General features: G+C 26.2%; 1 protein-coding gene and 2 long non-coding RNA genes across 7 annotated transcripts; 1 reads left to right on the forward strand and 2 right to left on the reverse strand.

The window, feature by feature from the left end:
• Positions 1-938, reverse strand: LOC142227098 (uncharacterized). The gene is made up of 2 exons (XR_012719791.1): positions 257-938; positions 1-188 (listed from the first exon to the last, which is right to left on the reverse strand). It is a non-coding gene; the product is annotated as an uncharacterized LOC142227098 (long non-coding RNA).
• On the forward strand, positions 897-27548 carry TTLL4B (Tubulin tyrosine ligase-like 4B). 5 transcript variants are annotated; one of them, XM_075297434.1, is made up of 11 exons: positions 897-1030; positions 12072-12842; positions 19274-19904; positions 19978-20085; positions 22069-22275; positions 22388-22574; positions 22639-22809; positions 22886-23010; positions 25856-26739; positions 26810-27187; positions 27375-27548. In XM_075297434.1, the coding sequence occupies exons 2-11, from the start codon at positions 12102-12104 to the stop codon at positions 27423-27425; spliced, it is 3483 nt and encodes a 1160-aa protein (XP_075153549.1). In that variant the 5' UTR covers positions 897-1030; positions 12072-12101; the 3' UTR covers positions 27426-27548. The 5 variants fall into 5 exon arrangements, with proteins under 5 accessions (XP_075153549.1, XP_075153548.1, XP_075153551.1 ...); XM_075297433.1 differs by lacking the exon at positions 897-1030 and adding an exon at positions 1080-1223; XM_075297436.1 differs by lacking the exon at positions 897-1030 and having other exon boundaries at positions 11838-12842; positions 19274-19787; positions 19839-19904.
• On the reverse strand, positions 1721-3611 carry LOC142227097 (uncharacterized). Its single transcript, XR_012719790.1, has 4 exons — positions 3265-3611; positions 2836-3199; positions 2451-2771; positions 1721-2386 (listed from the first exon to the last, which is right to left on the reverse strand). It is a non-coding gene; the product is annotated as an uncharacterized LOC142227097 (long non-coding RNA).

The raw sequence follows: 27548 nt of genomic DNA on the forward strand, positions 1-27548 counted from the left end.
ATGATTATTAATTTTATTAAACATTTATAAATTCTCATAAATATAACATTTATACGACTATCACATCACATTTCACATATTTTTATGCTTTAATAAAATATTGAAGTTGAGTTTCAAGTTGCAAGTTACATGTTACATGTTGTAGCGTCTATCAGCCAGTGCTTTTATTCCCAATGGAGGCAGTGTGTCTGGAAAAATATTTGAAAAACTATCACTTTATTCCATTTTGAAAGTCAAAAATTGTTCAGCAATATACCTTTCACAATTTTAAGCGAAATAACTATGTTTTCAGCACTTCATTATCGTTTTTATTTAAATAAATTATAAGAAGCTAGTTGTGCTTGGTGTTTCACAAAATATAAAATGGCTCCTGTAACAATAGTGATGGCAAAATATTTTCATGCGAATAGTGATGGCAAAATACTATCACAGTTGGCGATTGTTGAAGTGTCACATACGAGTCTGTGGTAGCGATGAGGATGAAATGGAACTTTGAAATGCTGGCAGGGATAGAATCCTGCAGCACTCATTTATATGAGAGATGTTCACAACCTGTGGTAAAGCATATTTCTACTTGGAATAAAATTCCAGCATTCAATTTGATATTTCTGACTGTATTTTTTGAATAAACAAAAAATTAAAAATAAATTGGTTTTATTATTATAAAAAATTATTGGGTACGCGAACAGAGCTAATATAATTTTAAATCATTAACGTCCCTATAGAAAGTATCTCAGATTTCATAGTGTAAAGCCGCTATCAAGAGATGCATAGTAATGTTATCATATGTTTAAAGATAACTTTTAGATAACTTGTATCTTATTAATTTGCAAACGCACGCATTTTGGAGTCGTGTCTGCGTTAGTTTTTTTGTTCCTGTTGATAAAAACGTAAATAAATTTATTCGTAGGTTCTCTATATAAAGTATTTCAACGAATTGGATAAATCTATTCAATTGTAAAACAAGTAAAGCTTAATTAAAAGTGGTTATAACAAAAGAAGCCGCATCAACGAAGAAATTAATATATGAGTGAGTGTGTGTATCATGTTGCAAGCAGATACATTTGATTTTAATGTCAACACTTTTCATAAAAGCAAACTCAAAGATTGCAGTGTCTCATATATTATTATTTTGGAAAATTCAATGTCAAAAATTCTCCATATAAGAATCAAGAACCTCATCCCATCTACAAAATTATCTTTGTGTATACGTGAGTGAGTGGGTAAGTGGCTGTTAAAAATGACACCAAGGGAACCAACGCGTGGGATAGATATATTCTAAGGATATGTGTGTGTTTGTATGGTGGTCGCTAATTTAATTTTGGCAAACAAAAAAACTGAAACATAACAAACGCTATATGTGCGAGCCGTGTGTTTGGCAAGAGAAAGAGAGGGAGAGAAAAAAGTTGTTTTTTAAAGAGAGTAAACGTTAGATAATTGGAGCTTGGGGAGACATTATGATGCCGGCATATTGTAAAGAAAGTTGTTTGTTGCTCTTTTGGCATTGGTGGTTAACATGTGCTAGACTCTTCATGACGGCTTTGTAGTCGCTACCTTCACCTCCCAATAAACACAAACGTTTGAAAAATACTAAAATTCAATAATTTTTCAAACATTTTTTCAAAGGATTAGGGTAATATTCAAGTTGAGAAATTGTTGAGAAAATCGCGTTCTCAACAAAAAACAGACATTATCCTCAACAGTAAAATTCAACACAATAGCAATAATTTCTCAATTGTAATCCTCAAATTGAAATGCATCGCTACTCAATAATTTCTCAAACAGTTTTCAATGTGAGAAAAATAAAAAACTAGCATTGTTGCGAATACTTTCAAACCACAATTTGTATGAAAGTCAATCCTAGTTCTAACTGAAAGTCAATACTAAATTTCTAGGGATTTTGTAAATTTTATTATTTTTTTGTAAACAAATATAATAATCTTAAAAATAACATTAATAATATATGAAAATAATAATATTATACCAATCAAAATGTAATTATCTTATTAAACGTATTAATAAATAAAACTATGAATACAACTTTAAATATCTTAAACATTTTTACATGTATAATTCCATTTCCTCCATAATGTCGGTGTCATTAATATACTGGCAATTTGAAATAATTACTATCGAGGAACTTGCTGGCTTGTGTGTTAGAATAGATTCCAGCAAGAGTAAATCACAAAATATCAAACTGATGACGGGATGTGAATTGATGTAATGCACATTTTCATCCAGAAGTTCTTGATATAGGAATTGTTGCACTTTGTTTTAATTGGTTGCACTTTGTAAGTTTTCTGAAAACTTTTCTTTGTTGTTTCCTTCATCGGTTTTTCATCGGCCAACATCTTCCAAGAATATACCATTCAATGATTTTAGTTTTCTGCAAAACAATCGAGTTTTGTGATTTCCATTATGTTTTCATTTCACTTTTTATTTTGACTTACCAATTTGTATTTCTTCCAACTGACCACGTACTTCGTGATTTCCTCAAGAATGTTGGTGTTACAAAATTGTTGTTATTAAAATACTGGCAATTTTCAGGAACTTGATGACCAGATAATTGGAATAAATTTCCAGCAATTTCAATTCACAAAATAACAAATTAAACCGATGATGCACATTTTCACCCAGAAGTTCTTGATATAGGAATTGTTGCACTTTGTTTTAGTTGGTTGCACTTTGTAAGTTTTCTGAAAACTTTTCTTTGTTGTTTCCTTCATCGGCCAACATCTTCCAAGAATATACCATTCAATGATTTTAGTTTTCTGCAAAACAATCGAGTTTTGTGATTTCCATTATGTTTTCATTTCACTTTTTATTTTGACTTACCAATTTGTATTTCTTCCAACTGACCAGGTACTTCGTGATTTCCTCAAGAACGTTGGTATTACAAAATTGTTGTTATTAAAATACTGGCAATTTTCAGGAACTTGATGGCCAGATAATTGGAATAAATTTCCAGCAATTTCAATTCACAAAATAACAAATTAAACCGATGATGCGATATAAATTAAACTATCGATGTGATGCGAATTATCATCCAGTAGTTGTTGATATGGAAAAGCATAAATACCAAGTTTTTTTGGTTGCACTTTGATTTATGGAAACTTTCTCTTCTCGATAAGCCACTACCATTTTTCATCGGCCAGCCTCCTAATGTGTCCAAGAATCAGCATCCAAATATTTTAGTTGTCTGCAAAGAGATTTGAGTTTAGTGACTTCCTTCAAGTTTTCATTTCGTGTTTTAGTTTTACTTACCAATTATTATAAGCAATTTCAATTGATTATTAAAAAATTTCCACATTTTTGTATTTCTTCCACGAACTTTGTTGTCCAAAGTAGTATTGAAAACCATGTGGTTTTTTCGTTGCATTTCAGGGTAGTGTTTTGTCAAAGTTTTCTCCAATTATCTTCAACACATTTTCAAAGTTTTCGTCAACATTTTGCCAAATTGGTTGTAATTCGCAAACAATTTGAAGATGAATTGAAGATGAGCTTTTTCAAGTCAAGTTGAATTTATGTTGAAAATGATATTTACCCTCAAACTGAAGAGCTGTTGCATTTGAAAAACGCTCATCCTGTGTTTATTGGGCTGCATTTTGTTTTTGCTATTGCATTTGGGGCCAGACAGTGTTGCCAAACATTTGGTGGTGTGCATATAAAACTTGCTGTGTAAATCATAATCAAAAATGTTACTTTAGAATATTGTGGATGTTGAAATTTAAATGGGTTTGATATTCGATTGTAGCCAATGTGCATCACACCTTTTGGAACCAGATATGGGTGGCTCATTATCTTTCAGGCCGTATAGATTGCCTTTTGCTTTTTTTACTTTGGTGACTCTATTTTAGAGGTTTCACTGTATTTCTTTCTAAAGGTGGGTATTAAGTTCGAGTTTAGCCGCTAAAAACGTCATTTTTTCACGATTACTTTTCTTTAATAATCCATTTTAAGGAATACTAACTTTATGAAAATTTGCTTTGGGCTTTTTCCCATCAAGTTATAATAAAATTTGCAACAAATATGTATAATTGCTGCATTTTTCTAACTGATTTAGTTTCCACTTTAGCGTTTTTAGCGGCTAAACTCGAACTTAATATTCACCTTAAAGGTGGGTATTAAGTTCAAGTTTAGCCGCTAAAATCGTAATTTTTTCACGATTACTTTTCTTTAATAATCCATTTTAAGGAATACAAACTTTGTGAAAATTTGCTTTGTGATATTCCCCATCAAGTTATAATGAAATCTGCAACAAATATGTATAATTTTATGGCCCTTTTTTACTGATTTAGTTTTCACTTTAGTGAAAATTAGCGGCTAAAATCGAACTTAATACTCACCTTAAAGGTGGGTATTAAGTTCGAGTTTAGCCGCTAATTTTCACTAAAGTGAAAACTAAATGAGTAAAATACGTCATAAAATTATACATATTTGTCGCAGATTTCATTATAACTTGATGGGGAATATCCCAAAGCAAATTTTCACAAAGTTTATATTCCTTAAAATTGATTATTAAAGAAAAGTAATCGTGAAAAAATCATGTTTTTAGCGGCTAAACTCGAACTTAATACCCACCTTAAAGGTGAGTACTATGTTCGGTTTTTTCACAAAACACTAAATTAAAAGTACAAATATATTTATAAGACGATTATATTTTGATCAAGTCTTGCCAAATAATGGATTGAACAAGTCCAAGGAATTGATTGCAAATAATTTTATATTTCTAAATTAATAAATTAAAAAAAGTAACCGTGAAAACAAGCTGGTTTTCAGCTTGAAAACTGAACATAGTACTCAGCTTAAGACGGTAGTCTAAGTGAGCATGAAACTAAATCGAGCTGCCACTTTAACCTTATGGACTGGAAAAAATCTATATGACTTCCTATAATGCTTCAGAGAGGGCAACAAATTCGGCTCTGTTGAAAACAGACTAGCTAATGACACCATCATTTATTTGAAATTTGTAACCGCAATTTGACTTCCTGTATGTCGCATTTTCTGCCCAACTGGCATCTGCATAACCCTTCAGAACGTTTGCATCGATAATCTTCCAAACTTTGGAGGAAGTTCTATCAAAGAACCACTAAACAAACATATCTTCTACAGAAAATTTTGTTAAAAATTTAATTTCTATAGAAAATTTTGCCCAAAAATTTTCTTTCTATAGAAAATTTTGACAAAATTTTATTTCCATAGAAAATTGTGGCAAAATTTATTTTTATGAAAATTGTGTCAACATTTATAGAAAATTTTTTAAAAAATTTAATTTCTTTAGAAAATTTTGTCAACATTGTATTTCTAAACAAAATTTTTCGAAAATTTTATTTCTATAGAAAATTTTGTCAAAATTTAATTTCTATAGAAAATTTTGTCAAAATTTAATTTTTATAGAAAAATTTGCCAAAAAAATTTATTTCTACAGAAAATTTTTATATTTTATAGAAAACTTTGCCAAAAAAATTTATTTCTAGAGAAAATTTTGCCAAAATTTTATTACTACAGTAAATTTTGTCAAATTTTTATTTCTATAAGAATTATCTCAAAATTTTATTTCTATAGAAAATTTTGTCAAAATTATATTTCTATAGAAAATTTTTTCAAAATTTTATTTTTGTAGAAAATGGTGTCAAAATTTTATTTCTATAGATAATTTTTGTCAAAATTTTATTTATATAGAAAATTTTGTCAAAATTTTATTTATATAGAAAATTTTGCCAAAAAAATTAATTTATATAGAAAATTTTGCCAAAAATATTTATTTCTGTAGAAACTTTTGCCAAAATTTTATTTCTATAGAAAATTTTGCCAACATTTTATTTCTATAGAAAATTTTGTAAAAATTTTATTTCTATAGAAAATTTTGCCAAAATTTTATTTCTTAGAAAATTTTGTCAAAATTTTATTTCTATAGAAAATTTTGGCATAATTTATTTCTATGAAAATTTTGTCAATGCTTTATTGCTATAGAAAATTTTGTCAAAATTGTACTTCTAAAGAAAATTTTGTCAAAATTTTATTTCTATAGAGAATTTTCTCAAAATTTTATATCTATAGAAAATTTTGCCAAAATTTTATTTCTAAATATACAAAATTTTGTCAACATTTTATTTCTAAAGAAAATTTTGTCAAAATTTTATTTATATAGAAAATTTTGTCAAAATTTTATTTCTATAGAAAATTTTGGCAAAATTTATTTCCATGAAAATTTTGTCAAAATTTTATTCCTATAGAAAATTTTGTCAATTGTATTTCTAAAGAAAATTTTGTCAAAATTTTATTTCTATAGAAAATTTTGTCAAAATTGTATTTCTAAAGAAAATTCTGTCAAAATTTTATTTCTATAGAAATTTTTATCAAAATTTAATTTCTATAGAAAATTTTGTCAAAATTTTATTTTTAAAGAAAATTTTGTCAAAATTTAATTTCTATAGAAAATTTTCTCAAACTTTATTTCTATCGAAAATTTTCTCAAAATTTTATTTCTATAGAAAGTTCTCTCAAAATTTTATTTCTATAGAAAGTTCTCTCAAAATTTTATTTCTATAGAAAATTTTGTCAAAATTTTACTTCTATAGAAAATTTTATTTCTATACAGAATTTTGTCAAAATTTTATTTCTATAGAAAATTTTGTAAATCATTTAATTCCTATAGAAACTATTGTCAAAATTTTATTTCTATAGAGAATTTTCTCAAAATTTTATATCTATAGAAAATTTTGTCAAAATTTTATTTCTATAGAAAATTTTTTCAAAATTTTATTTTTGTAGAAAATGTTGTCAAAATTTTATTTCGATAGAAAATTTTGTCAACATTTTATTTCTATAGAAAATTTTTGGAGAAGAAAATTTTGCAAAATCTACTAAACTGTAAAAATTCTACCAACTGTGACAACCGTGTTGCGGACTTACTAAGGCGAAGAAACTAATTTGCTGTGCATTTTAAATATTTTAGCACTCTCTTGATTTCTAACCAATCCTCTTGACAAGGCTCACATACTTTCCGTTTGAGAATAGATACGCATGCTGCGATATCAGGTCTTCAATTTACCCTAAGATATAAAAGAGATCCTACTAGCTTTCGACATTTCGTATTGTCCAGCAGTTTTTCAGATTCTGATTTTCCGTTCGATTTATTCATTGGATAGTTTTAGGACTTTTGACTGATCAAGGCCATATTCTTTCAGCAGATTATCGATGAAATTTCTCTTTTGAAATCGTTGAATAATTTTAAATCCTAAATAATGCTCCATATATAAACTTTAAATTTAACTTCGTGAAGCGTATAATTTGAATCGATTCTCTTGCGGTAGTATGTTTCTTATAATCCACCTCAACTAATCGCTTGGGGGGACCCTGAATATGGTGACCTTAAGACCAATTAATTAATATGTCAATCACGACCAATCCCCCCACACTTTTTACACATTTGCAACCAAAATTTAATTTCTTATTTGGGATATTGAATGAGATTATTCGAATTGATGTGAATGCATGTGATGGTCTCCTTTGTCACCATCGGGCAATAGTTAATACAGCGATTGACTAAATTGGCAAAAGTTATAGACGAATGACCTTTTGTTTCCCTCTTATAATTTGATTTTTTTCTTTCTTCGAAATCACTTTTAAAATTTAAGAAATTTTAGGATGTGCTTTTAGTATATATATGCTAAAATAGATCGTGATTCCCTATTTGCGATATGTTGAGGGGCGGGAATGCATGTGTTTTAATTAATTGTTTTAATACTTCTATGTATCATCGATGCCAATTGGTGTGTGGACCAACAGCATGTGGTTTCTATTGTTTACGAAAATATTGCATCAGCTTTGATTGAAAGAAAAACGAAAAAAAGAAAAACTCGATTCCCCCAGAGACATTGAGGAGCAGAAGAATGCACAATAATGATATAATTCAATGGACAGTTGAGAATAGTAGCAAAAGATAACCAATAACCGGTTACTTTTATTAAATCCCAACAAATGTTAATTAATCCGGATAACATAAGGAATTATCAAAAAACGGACCCGAAACGATTATTGTCTGTGTTAAAGCTGGAACCAGTCGAAATGATTATTGACCTCAGTTTGTATGAAAGCAAGATAGAAGTTAACCATGAATTCCAGGCTATATGATAGGCCGATTATTTCATATTGATTAAAATAAAAAAAAAATTAAAATAGCCAAGCTTAGTCGATTTTGGAAAACTTCAAAATTGGATTTGATTTAGTAAGAGATTCTATATATAAAAACTGTGGTAAAGACCTTCATATTTTGATATAGGTTTTGGAAAGTGTTTACCTTTTATTAAAAAAAAAGTATGTCTGTAGCAACAGATCCATCCTAGGTTGGACATTCTGCAACCCAATGTATGGCCATATCCATGTAAGTTTTACGGATAGCATCCCAAGTCCTGTCTAAAGTTTTGATCGACTGTTTTCTTTTTTAATTCTTGAGAATAAATTAAGAAAAATATCTCAAATTATCCTTTTTATTTTTATTAATTTTTTTCTCAAATGCCCTAACTTCCTACCTCTAAATCCACTTTCGTTGGACTGTTGTTCGATAGTTTTTCGAAAATGAATTTTTCTGTGACCCCTTAAAAAATGAAAACAAAATTAGATTTACAAATTCAATGGCTACAGCACCAAAACAACAACCATACATATGTCGGGCATTGTAAATGATCATGGGGATTGATCAATCGATCGATAGATGTATTGCCTGGCTACGTAATTGATTCTCTTGCTTATATCGCCATTAATTCTATGCACAAATAAATGGAAGAACAAAAACAAAAGCCACACTATAACATGATTATCCATATGTTGGTTGTTATCGTCCACCATAGTCTCGAAGAAGTATCTTCGCGCGGACTCTATTTAAATAGATTGCACAATGGGTTGTTTTTTGATATCATCTTTTAATATTGACAAATGTTCATACTTCATAAATAGAAAAAAAATCTATAGAGATACAGAAATTGACAAATTTTTCTATAGAAATAAAATTTTGCCAAGAATTTCTATAGAAATAAAATTTTGCAAAAACTTTCTATAGAAATAAAATTTTGAAAAAAATTTTCTATAGAAATAAAATTTTGCAAAATTTTTCTATAGAAATAAAACTTTGCAAAAAGTTTCTATAGAAATACAATTTTGCAAAAATTTTCAATAGAAATAAAATTTTGCAAACATTTTCTATTGGAATAAAATGTTGACAAAATTTTCTATAGAAATAAAATTTTGTCAAAATTTTCTATAGAAATAAAGTTTTGCCAAAAATTTCTATAGAAATAAAATTTTGGCAAAATTTTATATATATAAATAAAATTTTGACAAAATTGTCTATATAAATAAAATTTTGACAAAATTTTCTATTGAAATAAAATTTTGACAAAATTTTCTATTGAAATAAAATTTTGCAAACATTTTCTATAGAAATAAAATTTTGCAAAAATTTTCTATATAAAAAAAATTTTGAAAAAATTTTCTATAGAAATAAAACTTTGCAAAAAGTTTCTACAGAAATAAAATTTTGCAAAAATTTTCTATAGAAATAAAATTTTGACAAAATTTTCTATATAAATATAATTTTAACAAAATTTTCTATTGAAATAAAATTTTGATAAAATTTTCTATTGAAATAAAATTTTTCTATTGAATAAAATTTTCTATAGAAATAAAATTTTGACAAAATTTTCTATGTAAATAAAAATTCGACAAAATTTTCTATATAAATAAAATTTTGACAAAATTTTCTATTGAAATAAAATATTGACAAAATTTTCTATTGATATAAAATTTTGACAAAATTTTCTATTGAAATAAAATTTTGCAAAAATTTTCTATAGAAATAAAATTTTGCAAACATTTTCTATTGGCATAAAATTTTGACAACATTTTCTATAGAAATAAAATTTTGACAAAATTTTCTATAGAAATAAAATTATGACAAAATTTTCTATAGAAATAATATTTTGACAAAATTTTCTATATAAATAAATTTTTGACAAAATTTTCTATTGAAATAAAATTTTGACAAAATTTTCTATTGAAATAAAATTTTGCAAAAATTTTCTATAGAAATAAAATTTTGCAAACATTTTCTATTGGAATAAAATTTTGACAAAATTTTCTATACAAATAAAATTTTGCAAAAATTTTCTATAGAAATAAAATTTTGCAAACATTTTCTATTGAGTCAAAATTTTGACAAAATTTTCTATAGAAATACAATTTTTATTTCTATAGAAATAAAATTTTTCTATAAAAATAAAATTTTGACAAAATTTTCTATAGAAATAAAATGTTCACAAAATTTTTCTATAGAAATAAAATTTTGACAGAATTTTGAAATAAAGTTTTGCCAAAAATTTCTATAGAAAAAAAATTTTCCATAGAAATAAAATTTTGCAAACATTTTCTGTAGAAATACAATTTTGAGAAAGCTTTTTATAGAAATAAAATTTTGGTAAAATGTTCTATAAAAATAAAATTTTCCTAAGGTTTTCTATAGAAATAAAATTTTGCCAAAAATTTCTATAGAAATAAAATTTTGCCAAAATTTTCTATAGAAATAAAAATTGACAAAATTTTCTATAGAAATAAAATTTTGCCAATAATATTTGGAAAAAAATTTTGGAAAAACTTTCTATAGAAATAAAATTTTGCAAGCATTTTCTATAGAAATAAACTTTTGACAAAATTTTCTATAGAAATAAAATTTTCCAAAAATTTTCTATAGAAATAAAGTTTTGCCAAAAATTTCTATAGAAATAAAATTTTGACAAAAATTTCCATAGAAATAAAATTTAGCAAAAATTTTCTATAGAAATAAAATTTTGCAAAAATTTTCTACAGAAATAACATTTTGCAAAAATTTTCTATAGAAATAACATTTTGCAAAAATTTTGTAGAGAAATACAATTTTGAGAAAACTTTTCTATAGAAATAATATTTGGTAAAATTTTCTATAAAAATAAAGTTTTGACAAAATTTTTATAGTAATAAAATTTTGAAAACTTCTATAGAAATAATATTATGACAAAATTTTATATAGAAATAAAATTTTGCAAGCATTTTTAATAGAAATAAACTTTTGACAAATTTTTCTATAGAAATAAACTTTTGACAAAATTTTCTGTAGAAATAAAATTTCGCCAAAAATTTCTATAGAAATAAAATGTTGCCAAAAATTTCTATAGAAATAAAATTTTGCAAAAACTTTCTATAGAAATAAAATTTTGCCAAAAATTTCTATAGAAATAAAATTTTGCCAAAAATTTCTATAGAAATAATATTTTCCAAAAATTTTCTTTACAAATAAAATTTTGCAAAAATTTTCTATAGAAATAAAATTTTGACAAAATTTTCTATGGAGATAAAAATTTACAAAATTTTCTATAGATATAAAATTTTGCAAGCATTTTTAATAGAAATAAACTTTCTATAGAAACTTTCTATAGAACTAAAATGTTGACAAAATTTATTTATTTTATTAAAAAAAAAAACACTTTTCATTATTTTTGGAATAGACATCATCCGAAACACATTTAATATCTGATAAAATTCCTTAAACGATTTAGATAAATGCCATAGTCATATATGGCATTTAAAAATCCTTCAACAAAATGGCTTCACTATATCTCCCTGATGTTAGTATTTCCAATAACTTGGGGCCATAGTGAGAATCGCCATGGCAATAGAGATACAGTAAAGGCATAGTCATTAGTACAATAGAGAGATCGAAAGAAAAAGAGGTAACCGATCGAGAGGAACCATAAAATCTTTGGGGCAGTGCCACATTTAAAATAGAACTAAGTATAAATCAGTTGCAGTTGCATTTTTTAACATTTAAGTTGTGACACAATCGACGGATGAAAAATTTTATTCGCGAATTTGCAAATAAAACGATAAGAAAATCTTTCATAATTAATTCATGACGACGATCGATGAATTCAATCGAAAAAGATTATTGTTTGACGAAATTTAAAAATTCGAAAATCGACGAATTTCAAAGTGTATATCGGTTATAATAATTTCAATAAAAAAATTTCCAAATTTTATAGAAATCCAAAATTTGAAAGTGCTAAAGCAAAATGGCCCCAATAAGTGAAAAGAGGATGATATCACAGCAACAACAACAGCAACAATCGCATCAACCGTCAGAAGTTTCTATATTAGCACCAGCCGTGGCTATGATGAAAGATGGAGGTGGCTCCTCAGCAATTGGTGGGGCTCATGCCTTTATACAGAACGCATTGAGTCATCATCATAATAATCATCATCATCATCAGCACCATAATCATCACCATCATCATCACAATCACCATCAGCATGCTAAAGAGAATGCCACTGGTGGCGCTGGTGGTGTACGCAAAAGTCTTCCGGGAAATACTAATCCAAAAAGTTTAGAAATTTTGGATTTCCATGAAACATGGCTGGAAGAAATGGAAGTTTACAAGGATATGATGCATGTGAAGAAACAAACACAACCTGCCCAATTACTTGGTTCCCACAATCACGCTCATACACCTCAAGGCTGCCAAATTGATGCGAATCATCAGAATTACCATCATCACAACCACCACCACAACAATGCAAGTGCCAATAAGATGTCGTCACATGTAACGACTGCTGCAACACCCGACTCGTCTGATGTCAAATCAATGGCCGGACGAACAATAGTTGGCAATGGTAATGTTGCTAATAATATTCCAAATGGATCTGCAAAGCGACGCATAGCAAATGATAACAAAACAAGAGTAAGGGTGGGGCAAACAATGCCAATGGAAACTTCTCTGAAAGAGGGACGTTCCGAGATGGCGAACGGAAATCAGGTATGTTGCTTTGTCATTGCTTTAAATCTATTGTTTGTGTTTTTTATGTTTATATTATTGTTGTGTCTAATACAAAAGAATGGTGCTATGTTTGAATTTGATGCAAAGGAAATTTCATCTACATCTTTGAATTACAAAAAATAAATAGTAATGAACCAATTCGTTTTCATTTTTGACAAAATTTTAAGAAGAATTAAAAATAAAAGTTTCGTTATAAAAACTGAACCTATGTTAGTACCCAATACCCAATATTTATGAAAATAAGACATTTTCTGCTTCAGGAATTTTTGAAAAGTTGAATTAAAACAAAAATTCATGCATTAATTATATATATAAAATTATATATTAAATATGTATCACTATGACTTTCTAAAAATGAATTTCATAGAAATTTTGTCTTTAAAGAAAATTTGTTCTTAGATAAAATTTGATAGAAATTTTGTCCATAGAGAAACTTTCATAGAAATTTGTCCTTAAAGAAAATTTCATAGAAATTTTGTTCTTAGAGAACAATTCATAGAAATTTTGTTCTTAGCGAAAATTTCATAGAAATTTTGTTCCTAGAGAAAATTTTATAGAAATTTTGTTCCTAGAGAAAATTTCATAGAAATTTTGTTCTTAGAGAAAATTTTATAGATTTTTTGTCCTTAGAGAAAATTTTATAAAATTTTGTCCTTAGAGAAAATTTCATAGAAATTTTGTTCTAGAGAAAAATTCATAAAAATTTTGTCCTTATAGAATATAAAGAGAAGTGTTGTCCTTAGAGAAAATTTCATAGAAATTTTGTTCTTAGAGAAAATTTCATAGATATTTTGTCCTTAGAGAAAATTTCATAAAAATGTTGTCTTTAAAGAAAAGTTAATAAAAATTTTGTTCTTAGATAAAATTTGATAGAAATTTTGTTCTTAGATAAAATTTGATAGAAATTTTGTCCTTGGAGGAAATTTCATAGAAATTTTGTCCTTAGAGAAAAATTCATAGAAATTTTGTTCTTAGAGAAAATTTCATAGAAATTTTGTCCTTAGAGAAAATTTCATAGAAATGTTGTCTTTAAAGAAAATTTGATAGAAATTCTGTCCATAGAGAAAATTTCATAGAAATTTGTCCTTAGAGAAAATCTCATAGAAATTTTGTCCTTAGAGAAAAAATTCATAGAAATTTTGTTCTTAGAGAAAATTCATAGAAATTTTGGTTTTAGAGAAAATTTCGTAGAAATTTTGTCCTTAGAGAAAATTTCATAAAATTTGGTCCCTAGAGCAAATTTCATAGAAATTTTGTCTTTAAAGACAATTTGATAGAAATATTGTTCTTAGATAAAATTTGATAGAAATTTTGTCCATAGAGAAACTTTCATAGAAATTTGTCCTTGGAGAAAATGTCATAGAAATTTTGTTCTTAGAGAACAATTCATAGAAATTTTGTTCTTAGCGCAAATTTCATAGAAATTTTGTTCCTAGAGAAAATTTCATAAAATTTTGTACTTAGAGAAAATTTCATAGAAATTTTGTTCTTAGAGAAAATTTTATAGAAATTTTGTTCTAGAGAAAAATTCATAAAAATTTTGTTCTTAGAGAAAATTCATAGAAATTTTGGTTTTAGAGAAAATTTCGTAGAAATTTTGTCCTTAGAGAAAATTTCATAAAATTTTGTCCCTAGAGAAAATTTCATAGAAATTTTATCTTTAAAGAAAATTTGATAGAAATATTGTTCTTAGATAAAATTTGATAGAAATTTTGTCCATAGAGAAACTTTCATAGAAATTTGTCCTTAAAGAAAATTTCATAGAAATTTTGTTCTTAGAGAACAATTCATAGAAATTTTGTTCTTAGCGAAAATTTCATAGAAATTTTGTTCCTAGAAGGAATTTTATAGAAATTTTGATCCTAGAGAAAATTTCATAGAAATTTTGTTCTTAGAGAAAATTTTATAGATTTTTTGTCCTTAGAGAAAATTTTATAGATTTTTTGTCCTTAGAGAAAATTTTATAAAATTTTGTCCTTAGAGAAAATTTCATAGAAATTTTGTTCTAGAGAAAAATTCATAAAAATTTTGTCCTTATAGAATATAAAGAGAAGTGTTGTCCTTAGAGAAAATTTCATAGAAATTTTGTTCTTAGAGAAAATTTCATAGATATTTTGTCCTTAGAGAAAATTTCATAAAAATGTTGTCTTTAAAGAAAACTTGATAAAAATTTTGTTCTTAGATAAAATTTGATAGAAATTTTGTCCATAGAGAAAATTTCATAGAAATTTGTCCTTAGAGAAAATTTCATAGAAATTTTGTCCTCAGAGAAAAATTCAGAGAAATTTTGTCTTTAAAGAAAATTTTATAGAAATTTTGTCCTTAGAGAAAATTTCATAAAATTTTGTCCTTAGAGAAAATTTCATAAAATGTTGCCCTTAGAGAAAATTTCATAGAAATTTTGTCTTTAAAGAAAATTTGATAGAAATTTTGTCCATAGAGAAAATTTCATGGAAATTTGTCCTTAGAGAAAATCTCATAGAAATTTTGTCCTTAGAGAAAAATTCATAGAAATTTTGTTCTTAGAGAAAATTCATAGAAATTTTGGGTTTAGAGAAAATTTCGTAGAAATTTTGTCCTTAGAGAAAATTTCATAAAATTTTGTCCCTAGAGAAAATTTCATAGAAATTTTGTCTTTAAAGACAATTTCATAGAAATTTTGTCTTTAAAGACAATTTGATAGAAATATTGTTCTTAGATAAAATTTGATAGAAATTTTGTCCATAGAGAAACTTTCATAGAAATTTGTCCTTGGAGAAAATGTCATAGAAATTTTGTTCTTAGAGAACAATTCATAGAAATTTTGTTCTTAGCGCAAATTTCATAGAAATTTTGTTCCTAGAGAAAATTTCATAGAAATGTTGTTTTTAGAGAAAATTTTATAGATATTTTGTCCTTAGAGAAAATTTCATAAAATTTTGTACTTAGCGAAAATTTCATAGAAATTTTGTTCTTAGAGAAAATTTTATAGAAATTTTGTTCTAGAGAAAAATTCATAAAAATTTTGTCCTTATAGAATATACAGAGAAATTTTGTCCTTAGAGAAAATTTCATAGAAATTTTGTTCTTAGAGAAAATTTCATAGATATTTTGTCCTTAGAGAAAATTTCATAAAAATGTTGTTTTTAAAGAAAAGTTGATAAAAATTTTGTTCTTAGATAAAATTTGATAGAAATTTTGTCCTTGGAGGAAATTTCATAGAAATTTTGTCCTTAGAGAAAAATTCATAGAAATTTTGTTCTTGAGAAAATTTCATAGGAATTTTGTTCCTAGAAAAAATTTCATACAAATTTTCCTAGAGAAAATTTCATAGAAATTTTGTTCTTAGAGAAAATTTTATAGATTTTTTGTCCTTAGAGAAAATTTTATAAAATTTTGTCCTTAGAGAAAATTTCATAGAAATTTTGTTCTAGAGAAAAATTCATAAAAATTTTGTCCTTATAGAATATAAAGAGAAGTGTTGTCCTTAGAGAAAATTTCATAGAAATTTTGTTCTTAGAGAAAATTTCATAGATATTTTGTCCATAGAGAAAATTTCATAAAAATGTTGTCTTTAAAGAAAAGTTGATAAAAATTTTGTTCTTAGATAAAATTTGATAGAAATTTTGTCCATAGAGAAAATTTCATAGAAATTTGTCCTTCGAGAAAATTTCATAGAAATTTTGTCCTCAGAGAAAAATTCAGAGAAATTTTGTCTTTAAAGAAAATTTTATAGAAATTTTGTCCTTAGAGAAAATTTCATAAAATGTTGCCCTTAGAGAAAATGTCATAGAAATTTTGTCTTTAAAGAAAATTTGATAGAAATTTTGTCCATAGAGAAAATTTCATAGAAATTTGTCCTTAGAGAAAATCTCATAGAAATTTTGTCCTTAGAGAAAAATTCATAGAAATTTTGTTCTTAGAGAAAATTCATAGAAATTTTGGGTTTAGAGAAAATTTCGTAGAAATTTTGTCCTTAGAGAAAATTTCATAAAATTTTGTCCCTAGAGAAAATTTCATAGAAATTTTGTCTTTAAAGACAATTTCATAGAAATTTTGTCTTTAAAGACAATTTGATAGAAATATTGTTCTTAGATAAAATTTGATAGAAATTTTGTCCATAGAGAAACTTTCATAGAAATTTGTCCTTGGAGAAAATGTCATAGAAATTTTGTTCTTAGAGAACAATTCATAGAAATTTTGTTCTTAGCGCAAATTTCATAGAAATTGTGTTCCTAGAGAAAATTTCATAGAAATGTCGTTTTTAGAGAAAATTTTATAGATATTTTGTCCTTAGAGAAAATTTCATAAAATTTTGTACTTAGAGAAAATTTCATAGAAATTTTGTTCTTAGAGAAAATTTTATAGAAATTTTGTTCTAGAGAAAAATTCATAAAAATTTTGTCCTTAGAGAAAATTTCATAGAAATTTTGTTCTTAGAGAAAATTTCATAGAAATTTTGTTCTTAGAGAAAATTTCATAGATATTTTGTCCTTAGAGAAAATTTCATAAAAATGTTGTCTTTAAAGAAAAGTTGATAAAAATTTTGTTCTTAGATAAAATTTGATAGAAATTTTGTTCTTAGATAAAATTTTATACAAATTTTGTCCTTGGAGGAAATTTCATAGAAATTTTGTCCTTAGAGAAAAATTCATAGAAATTTTGTTCTTGAGAAAATTTCATAGGAATTTTGTTCCTAGAAAAAATTTCATACAAATTTTCCTAGAGAAAATTTCATAGAAATTTTGTTCTTAGAGAAAATTTTATAGATTTTTTGTCCTTAGAGAAAATTTTATAAAATTTTGTCCTTAGAGAAAATTTCATAGAAATTTTGTTCTAGAGAAAAATTCATAAAAATTTTGTCCTTATAGAATATAAAGAGAAGTGTTGTCCTTAGAGAAAATTTCATAGAAATTTTGTTCTTAGAGAAAATTTCATAGATATTTGGTCCTTAGAGAAAATTTCAGAAAAATGTTGTCTTTAAAGAAAAGTTGATAAAAATTTTGTTCTTAGATAAAATTTGATAGAAATTTTGTCCATAGAGAAAATTTCATAGAAATTTGTCCTTAGAGAAAATTTCATAGAAATTTTGTCCTCAGAGAAAAATTCAGAGAAATTTTGTCTTTAAAGAAAATTTTATAGAAATTTTGTCCTTAGAGAAAATTTCATAAAATGTTGCCCTTAGAGAAAATTTCATAGAAATTTTGTCCTTAGAGAAAAATTCATAGAAATTTTGTTCTTAGAGAAACTTCATAGAAATTTTGGGTTTAGAGAAAATTTCGTAGAAATTTTGTCCTTAGAGAAAAATTCATAGAAATTTTGTTCGTAGAGAAAATTCATAGAAATTTTGGGTTTAGAGAAAATTTCGTAGAAATTTTGTCCTTAGAGAAAATTTCATAAAATTTTGTCCCTAGAGAAAATTTCATAGAAATTTTGTCTTTAAAGACAATTTCATAGAAATTTTGTCTTTAAAGACAATTTGATAGAAATATTGTTCTTAGATAAAATTTGATAGAAATTTTGTCCATAGAGAAACTTTCATAGAAATTTGTCCTTGGAGAAAATGTCATAGAAATTTTGTTCTTAGAGAACAATTCATAGAAATTTTGTTCTTAGCGCAAATTTCATAGAAATTTTGTTCCTAGAGAAAATTTCGTAGAAATGTTGTTTTTAGAGAAAATTTTATAGATATTTTTTCCTTAGAGAAAATTTCATAAAATTTTGTACTTAGCGAAAATTTCATAGAAATTTTGTTCTTAGAGAAAATTTTATAGAAATTTTGTTCTAGAGAAAAATTCATAAAAATTTTGTCCTTATAGAATATACAGAGAAATTTTGTCCTTAGAGAAAATTTCATAGAAATTTTGTTCTTAGAGAAAATTTCATAGATATTTTGTCCTTAGAGAAAATTTCATAAAAATGTTGTCTTTAAAGAAAAGTTGATAAAAATTTTGTTCTTAGATAAAATTTGATAGAAATTTTGTTCTTAGATAAAATTTGATAGAAATTTTGTCCTTGGAGGAAATTTCATAGAAATTTTGTCCTTAGAGAAAAATTCATAGAAATTTTGTTCTTGAGAAAATTTCATAGGAATTTTGTTCCTAGAAAAAATTTCATACAAATTTTGTTCTTAGAGAAAATTTCGTAGAAATTTTGTCCTTTGAGAAAATTTCATAGAAATTTTGAAAACATCTTTCTAATAAAAGAAGAAAATCCCTTACTTACTTACTTACTTTATTTATAAAAGTTTATTCAAAATTCATGACAAAGCACCGATAATAATTCACACAGAAACCATAAATTAATAATGTTATTAACCTATTTGTCCCCCGCCCATTATGCATTACCATACTATATCCATCAATGTTTTACATGTGCGTACGCCAAATATGTGTCCTCGCTTTTGTTGATGCTTTACTAACAAACTAAAGATGCATTTAAAGCGACCACGTGAAGAAACGCCTACTAAAATGGTAAATGGTGGTAATGGTGGAAATAAAATCACTTCCCCCAATTCCTCCAATCATACAAATGCTAAACGTTCGGGGCACAGTGTCACAACTCATGCAAATGCAACTAAAATACCCCCGCCTACTGCAGATACTACAATGGCCCCTAAAGCAACTATTGCAGCAATGACATCCTCATCGACTCCATTATCACCACCAGATTCAAGCACTACTGCCCATAATAATACAAAACTCACAACAACACCCGCTTCCCCTAACGCATCAGCTGATTGCAAGACCAATACCAAGATTATTGTTAATCAATTCCATGCCAGCAGTTTGCTTAATGGTCATAAATTGGAAGAAAAAGAAAAAATCCTAAAACAAAATGGTCTGAAAAATACATCACCGAATACTGCTAAAGAAACAAGCCTTTATGCTGCCAATTATTTGGTAAATGGTGATGCACGAAATAATGTAAATAACATTTCAAATGGTATGACAACGCCATCGAAAGATTCTAGTAATTATGTTGGTGTTTCTTTAGCGAATGAAGTTACCACCAATGGCAATACTCAGGAGGAATATCCCGATGATGATGATCCTAGTACAGGTATTTCTTAAACATTCATATACAAATGGATTCCATTGAGATATATTTTCATTTTTGTTTCGTTTTATTTTAGCCATTGATGATGTTAATCTGGATACAGACAGTGATTTTGATGAGGATTATACAGGTGAACCTTTCCATATTAAAGATGATGATGGGGAGAAATTACAAAGTAAAACAAGTAAGCAATACTTTTTTTTTGAATATGTGTGAAAATAAATTATAATGGATTTCGTTATAAGATCGCAGAATGAGCGCCCTCTATATGTCAATATGTCACTTTTGTGAACATTTTATTCCTATAGAAAATTTTGTCAAAATTTTATTTCTATAGAAAATTTTGTCAAAATTTTATTTCTATAGAAAATTTTGTCAAAATTTTATTTCTATAGAAAATTTTGTCAAAATTTTATTTCTATAGAAAATTTTGTCAAAATTTTATTTCTATAGAAAATTTTGTCAAAATTTTATTTCTATAGAAAATTTTGTCAAAACTTTATTTCTATAGAAAATTTTGTCAAAATTTTATTTTTATAGAAAATTTTGTCAAAATTTTATTTCTATAGAAAATTTTGTCAAAATTTTATTTCTATAGAAAATTTTGTCAAAATTTTATTTCTATAAAAATTTTATTAAAAATTTTATTTCTATAGTAAATTTTGTCAAAAGTTTATTTCTATAGACAATTTTGTCACAATTTTATTTCTATAGAAAAATGTGCCAACATTTTATTTCTATAGAAAATGATGTCACAATTTTATTTTTATAGAATATTTTGTTAAAATTTTACCTCTATAGACACTTTTTGCTAAATTTTGTTTCTATAGAAAATTTTGCAAGTTTTTTTTCTATGGAAAATTTTGTAAAAATTGTATTTCTATAAATTAATAAAATAAATAAATTATATGGATTTATTGTCAAAATTTTATTTCTATAGAAAATTTTGTCAACATTTTATTTCTATAGAAAATTTTGTCAAAATTTTATTTCTATAGAAAATTTTGTCAAAACTTTATTTCTATAGAAAATTTTGTCAAAATGTTATTTCTATAGAAAATTTTGTCAAAATTTTATTTCTATAGAAAATTATGTCAAAATTTTATTTCTGTAGAAAATTTGTCAAAATTTTATTTCTACAGAAAATTTGTCAAAATTTTATTTCAATAGAAAATTTTGTCAAAATTTTATTTCTATAAAAATTTTATCAAAATTTTATTTCTATAGAAAATTTTGTCAAAAGTTTATTTCTATAGACAATTTTGTCACAATTTTATTTCTATAGAAAATTTTGCCAACATTTTATTTCTATGTCAAAATTTTATTTTTATAGAATATTTTGTTCAAATTTTAACTCTATAGACACTTTTTGCTAAATTTGGTTTCTATAGAAAATTTTGTAAGTTTTTTTTTTCTATGGAAAATTTTGTCAAAATTTTATTTCTATAGAAAATTTTGTACAAATTTTGTTTCTATAGAAAATTTTGTCAAAATTTTATTTCTATAGAAAATTTTGTCAAAATGTTATTTCTATAGAAAATTTTGTCAAAATTTTATTTCTATAGAAAATTTTGTCAAAACTTTATTTCTATAGAAAATTTTGTCAAAATTTTATTTCTATAGAAAATTTTGTCAAAATTTAATTTCTATAGAAAATTTTGTCAAAATTTTATTTCTATAGAAAATTTTGTCAAAATTTTATTTCTATATAAAATTGTGTCAACATTTTATTTCTGTAGAAAATTTGTCAAAATTTTATATCTATAGAAAATTTTGTCAAAATTTTATTTCTATAGAAAATTTTGTCAAAATTTTATTTATATAGAAAATTTTGCCAAAATTGTATTTCTATAGAAAATTTTGTCAAAATTTTATTTCTATAGAAAATTATGTCAAAATTTTATTTCTATACAAAGTTTTGTCAAAAAAGTAATTTTTGGTTTTGTCGGAATTTTGTTTCCAATTAATTATTTACCATAAATCCATTATATTGTAATTTTAGTTTAACATTTGATATATGGAGGGAGGTGAGGGCTTGATTTCTGATTATTATAAAGAGATTCATTATAAATTATTTTCGCCCACAATATTTCTGAAAGAATTACAAATTAAATAAAAAAGGTGAAACTTCAATTTCAAATATATCGTAATTTTTGTTTGTTTACAGAACCCTATGTGCATTATACACCCAAATGTATACTTTCGCCTAGTCTTTTTCCAAATGTACCACCCTACTTAAACTATTCTTCACATATTGATCCAGGACCACCAATGCCAGCAGCTTTGCATAAAATCTTAAAATGGAAGCTAAGTCCTGCTATGCCGAAAATTGTAAAAAGGATTGTATTAAACTCAGGTTTTCGTATTATAAAGAGTAAGTAATGATCGTTCCGATGTCAATGTCATATATGTGCCCTTGTTATATATGCCATTGTTATAAGGGGATTTAGAATATATCTAATATCTGCCTGTTTTTCTTTTTGCAGATACTACCGATTGGATGGCTGTTTGGGAAAGGCATATGAAAAGTCCTGGTTTTCGAACAATACGATCACATCAGAAATATAATCATATGCCCGGATCGGTACGCATAGGACGCAAAGATAGTATATGGCGAAGTATAAATGAGAATGTAAAGAAATATGGTAGAAAAGAATTTGGTTTTATGCAAAAGTAAGACAAAATGCTATAAGGAAGCCAAAAAGATTGACAATTTTCTAATACTCCTTCTATGCAGGTCATATATAATGCCCGAAGAATTGGAAGATTTAAGAAAAGCATGGCCTCGAAATGTTATACGTCGTACAAAATGGATAGTAAAACCACCAGCTAGTGCCCGAGGTACGGGAATAAGTATTGTAAATAAATGGTCACAATTCCCAAAGGATCGTCCATTGGTAGTGCAAAAGTAAGTAAATAACCGAAAATCCTTTGCAAATTCATCATGTTCAAGTCGTTTAAATTTCATTTTGTTTTCCTTCAAGATATATTGAACGTCCTTTGCTGATAAATGATAACAAATTTGATATGCGCATCTATGTGATATTGACTTCCATAAATCCATTGCGCCTGTATATGTACAAAGATGGCTTGGCTCGTTTTGCATCGGGTAAAGAAAATTAAAAATAAAAATAAACCATGTTCCGATAATGGCAAGAATTTAATAATAGATTTTAATAATAGATAATAGATTTAATAGATCCATTTTGTAAAACAAATCTTGCTATTTTCGATTGTCGGAACATGGGGTTATATGCACGGTTGCCACAATTTGTAGAATTCTATCATACATTTTTTTTACTGTTTGGTAGATTGGTAGAATTCTGGATGTTTCAGTAGATTTTCACAAAATTTCTATAGAAATAAAACTTTGACAAATTTTCTATAAAAATAAAATGTTAACAAAATTTTCTATAAAAATAAAATGTTAAAAACATTTTCTATAGAAATAAAATTTTGACAACATTTTCTATAGAAATAAAATTTTGACAACATTTTCTATAGAAATAAAATTTTGACAAAATTTTTTATAGAAATAAAATTTTATTCTGATTTTTATTTTTAATAAAATTTTCTATAGAAATAAAATTTTTACAAAATTTTCTATAGAAATAAAATTTTGATACAATTTTCTATATATAAAAAAAAATTTTGCCAAATTTTTTTAAAAGTAAAATTTTAATAAAATTTTCTATAGAAATAAAATTTTGAAAAAATTTTCTATAGAAATAAAATTTTGACAACATAGAAATAAAATTTTGATACAATTTTCTATATAAATAAAATGTTCCCGTGTAAAAATTGGGGGATCTGATTTGATATGATTAGATCTGAGCCAAGACATGGCCAGATCTGAGCTGATCCGAAAAATGGTTATATCTGGTCAGATCTAAATGCTATGAAATTGGATCTGATCAGATCTCAAAAATGAGACACATCTAATCAGATCTAAATAGATATAATTGTATATTATTTGATACAATTATATCTTTCGAGATCTTTCAACGCATAAAAGCCCATAATTTGTATATAATGTATAGAACCCATTTATTAGAACGTATGATAGAAGTACAATTTACGCAATTAATAGCAGTAAAACGTATTAAATGAAATTTACAATATAAATATTAAAATCATCTTGACTAATGAGGCTCCATCCACTTCGGCGCCTGCGTCAATAAGCAAAATTGCTTAGAAAACCAAGAAGGTATTGTTGAGAAGCCCCATCCTCAAGGTACGACTGTTTGGTGATGTCCGAGTGGGACATATATTAAAAAGGACGACTTGCTCAGAAATGTTATTGCATAATCAAAATCTACTAAATGTTTTTTAATGTTTGAATTTCTATTATTTAAGCAAACTACTATGTTTTGGGCTGTACGTCTGTTATTCCAAACCAACAGATTGTTTGCTACTTTAGCAGAAAAACTGCTAAAACAACACTTTTTTGTTTACCGAAAAAACAGCAGTCAGTGTTTCCTATTAACAGCAGTCTTTTTATATGAGTATATTTCAAAATAAAAATTAATTTTGCAATCTACTTTGGATACTAAATAATGCTTTGGATGAAAGGTTAATTATACTCCAAACGCATGGGAACGACAAATACTAAATGGGTCTGTTAATTGCTTCTTTGCGCATTTTCAACAATTTATTTTTATTACACTTTTTGACGTCAACCAGCAGTATCCGATAAAACATTTAAAAACTGGCGCTGATCATATTATATCCATTTCCAAAACTGACTGCTTTAGATTGTTAAAACTATATGACGTGAAGGAGCTCAACCATGTTCTGAATCTCGAAAAACATGTTTGTAAATACTTTAAAATTTATTATGTAAGTCCGTTAAATAAACAAAAGTTGTTTTTCCCATCTGTAACTTTGTGTATATATCTCGAATAGTTTTTTAGACGTATATTTCAAATATTTTTTTAATTTGTTCATGATTGTTTGTAATTATATTTTGGACCGTATTTAAACCCATATATAGTCAGATATGATGTTATATCTACCATATCTTATTAGATATAGTGCTATATACGGTCCTATCCAAGCATATATTATTAGATATGCCAGATATAATTAGATATTATACAATATATGATGAGATCTGCAATTATATCTAACCAGATCTAGCATCATATATAGCATATCTGTGCATATCCAATTATGTCTGAACTAATATCTGAACGGATCTAATTAGATCCAATTTGATATTATTAGATAGGATTGGATCCTCCAATTTTTACACGGGTTGACATAATTTTTTATAAAAATAAAATTTTGATACAATTTTCTATATAAATAAAATTTTGACATAATTTTGTAGAGAAATAAAATTTTGATAAAATTTTCTATAGAAATGAAATTTTGACATAATTTTCTATTGAAATAAAATTTTGACAGAATTTTTTATAAAAATAAAATTTTAATAAAATTTTCTATAGAAATAAATTTTAACAAAATTTTCTATAGAAATAAAATTTTGACAAAATTTTCTATACATATAAAATTTTGACAAAATTTTTTAGAGAAACAAAATGTTGACAAAATTTTCTATAGAAATAAAATTTTGGCAAAATTTTCTAAGAAAAACAATTTTGACAAAATTTTCTATAGAAATAAATTTTTGATAAATTTTTCTGGAGAAATCCAGTTTTAACAAAATTTTGACAAAATTTTCTATAGAAATAAAACTTTGACAAAATTTTCTATAGAAATAACATTTTGACAACATTTTCTATAGAAATAAAATTTTGACAAAATTTTCTATAGAAATAAAATTTTGAAAAATTTTTCTATAGAAATAACATTTTAATAAAATATTCTATAGAAATAAAATTTTTGAGTTTTTTGATAAAATTTTGGTAGATTATTGTAGGCTCGTGTGGTAACCGTGGTTATATGATTCGTTAGAGGATATTTTAAAACTTTTCTTTTTTATTTTTCAGTTAAATACAGTTCCGAGTTAAATAGTCTAGATGAGCGCTGTATGCATCTCACCAATTACAGCATTAACAAATTCTCCGAGAGCTATGACAAAAATGAAGATGTCAATGCTTGCCAAGGGCATAAATGGACTTTGCAATCATTGTGGTCTTGTCTGGAAGAACGTGGCGTCAATACCAAACGATTATGGGCAACTTTACGCAATTTGGTGATTAAAGCCTTGGTTAGTGGCGAATCGGGGCTAAATCGTATGTATCGTCAAAATGTTAATTTCCGTTACAATTGCTTTGAATTGTTTGGCTTTGATGTCCTGCTGGATGAGAATCTAACACCTTGGCTATTGGAGATTAATATCTCACCATCTCTGCATTCCGATTTGCCGCTTGATTTACATGTAAAGGGTCCTTTGATACAGGCTGTATTGAATACGGCCCTGTATCAAGTTCCTCCCAAACTAACGGAAAAACAACAAAATGATATTTTGGAAGAGCTTAAACTGAGTGGTCCATTGTGCCACGATAAACGCCTATTCACAACCTGCCTACGCAATGAAGAAATACGAAAACATAATCAATTTACAAATCGTACCATAGAAATACGTGAAGACTATTTGGAAGCCATTCTCGAACATTTGCAACCTGATGATGTGCGATGTTTACTACTTAGTGAGGATGAACTAAGCCGTTGTAGTCCATTGGAAAGGATATTTCCTACACCAGACACGTATCCCTATTTGAAATTTATAGAAAATCCTCGTTATTATAATCGTTTACTGGATGCCTGGGAGCATCGTTATGGCCATTGTAGGGAAAAAGGAATTGAGTTACTAAGGGGATACTGTGAAAATAACTATCATTTAATTGTAGCTGAAGCCGGATTGGCAAAGGTGAGATTAAGAATTTGAACCTAAAAAATTGGGTTTTGAAATAATTCTTTGTTTTTTGTTTTTATTTCAGGAACCTCTGGGTGTTCAAAATGAACTTGATGTTATATATGCGAAAAAAGAAAATGATACTGGTGTTTCCGCCGATACAAAAGATCCCAATGTGGATAGTGGTAATCCTACCACCCCGGTGAAGAGTGATAATGAAATTTCTACCAATACTAGTGCTGCGCCTCAAACTCCTTCAGTTTTACCTCAGAATGCTAACCATTCAAACACTACCACTAAGACTCATACAACTAAAAATGGGTTGAAAACCAATTCAAATTTGACGAACGAAATTAATGGCGATCGAATCGAAAATGTACAACAAAATCCACTTGCCAACAAGAAGGAAGTTACTTCACCCCAAAGTACTATCCTTAAACCAAACAAACAAACGAAAAGTCATGTATGTATACGCACAGTATAAAAGTAAGCGATTAAGAATTATTTCTATGGGAGATAAATATCATGATTTTTCAAACAAAATTAAAAGCTAATTTCCCATCTGAAATACGATCTCTTAGTATCTGCCTTATAGAGCTATGTGGTTTCCATTTCCCCCCTAATGATAAATTTTTCTTATTCTTTTTTAGGAAACAACAACTGTAGATCGTAAACTTAAGACTGATATAAAGGCTTCGTAATGATCAACGATGAACAAATAACAGAGTGTACCATATATTTGCAAATTATTTTTAAATCTTTAAGCAACATTTGTTCACTTAACAATAAATTTACAGTTTTCACAAGTGTGAAAATTTAGGGTA

The sequence above is a fragment of the Haematobia irritans genome, chromosome 2, assembly GCF_050003625.1.
Source record: "Haematobia irritans isolate KBUSLIRL chromosome 2, ASM5000362v1, whole genome shotgun sequence".
NCBI classification, from domain to species: domain Eukaryota; kingdom Metazoa; phylum Arthropoda; class Insecta; order Diptera; family Muscidae; genus Haematobia; species Haematobia irritans.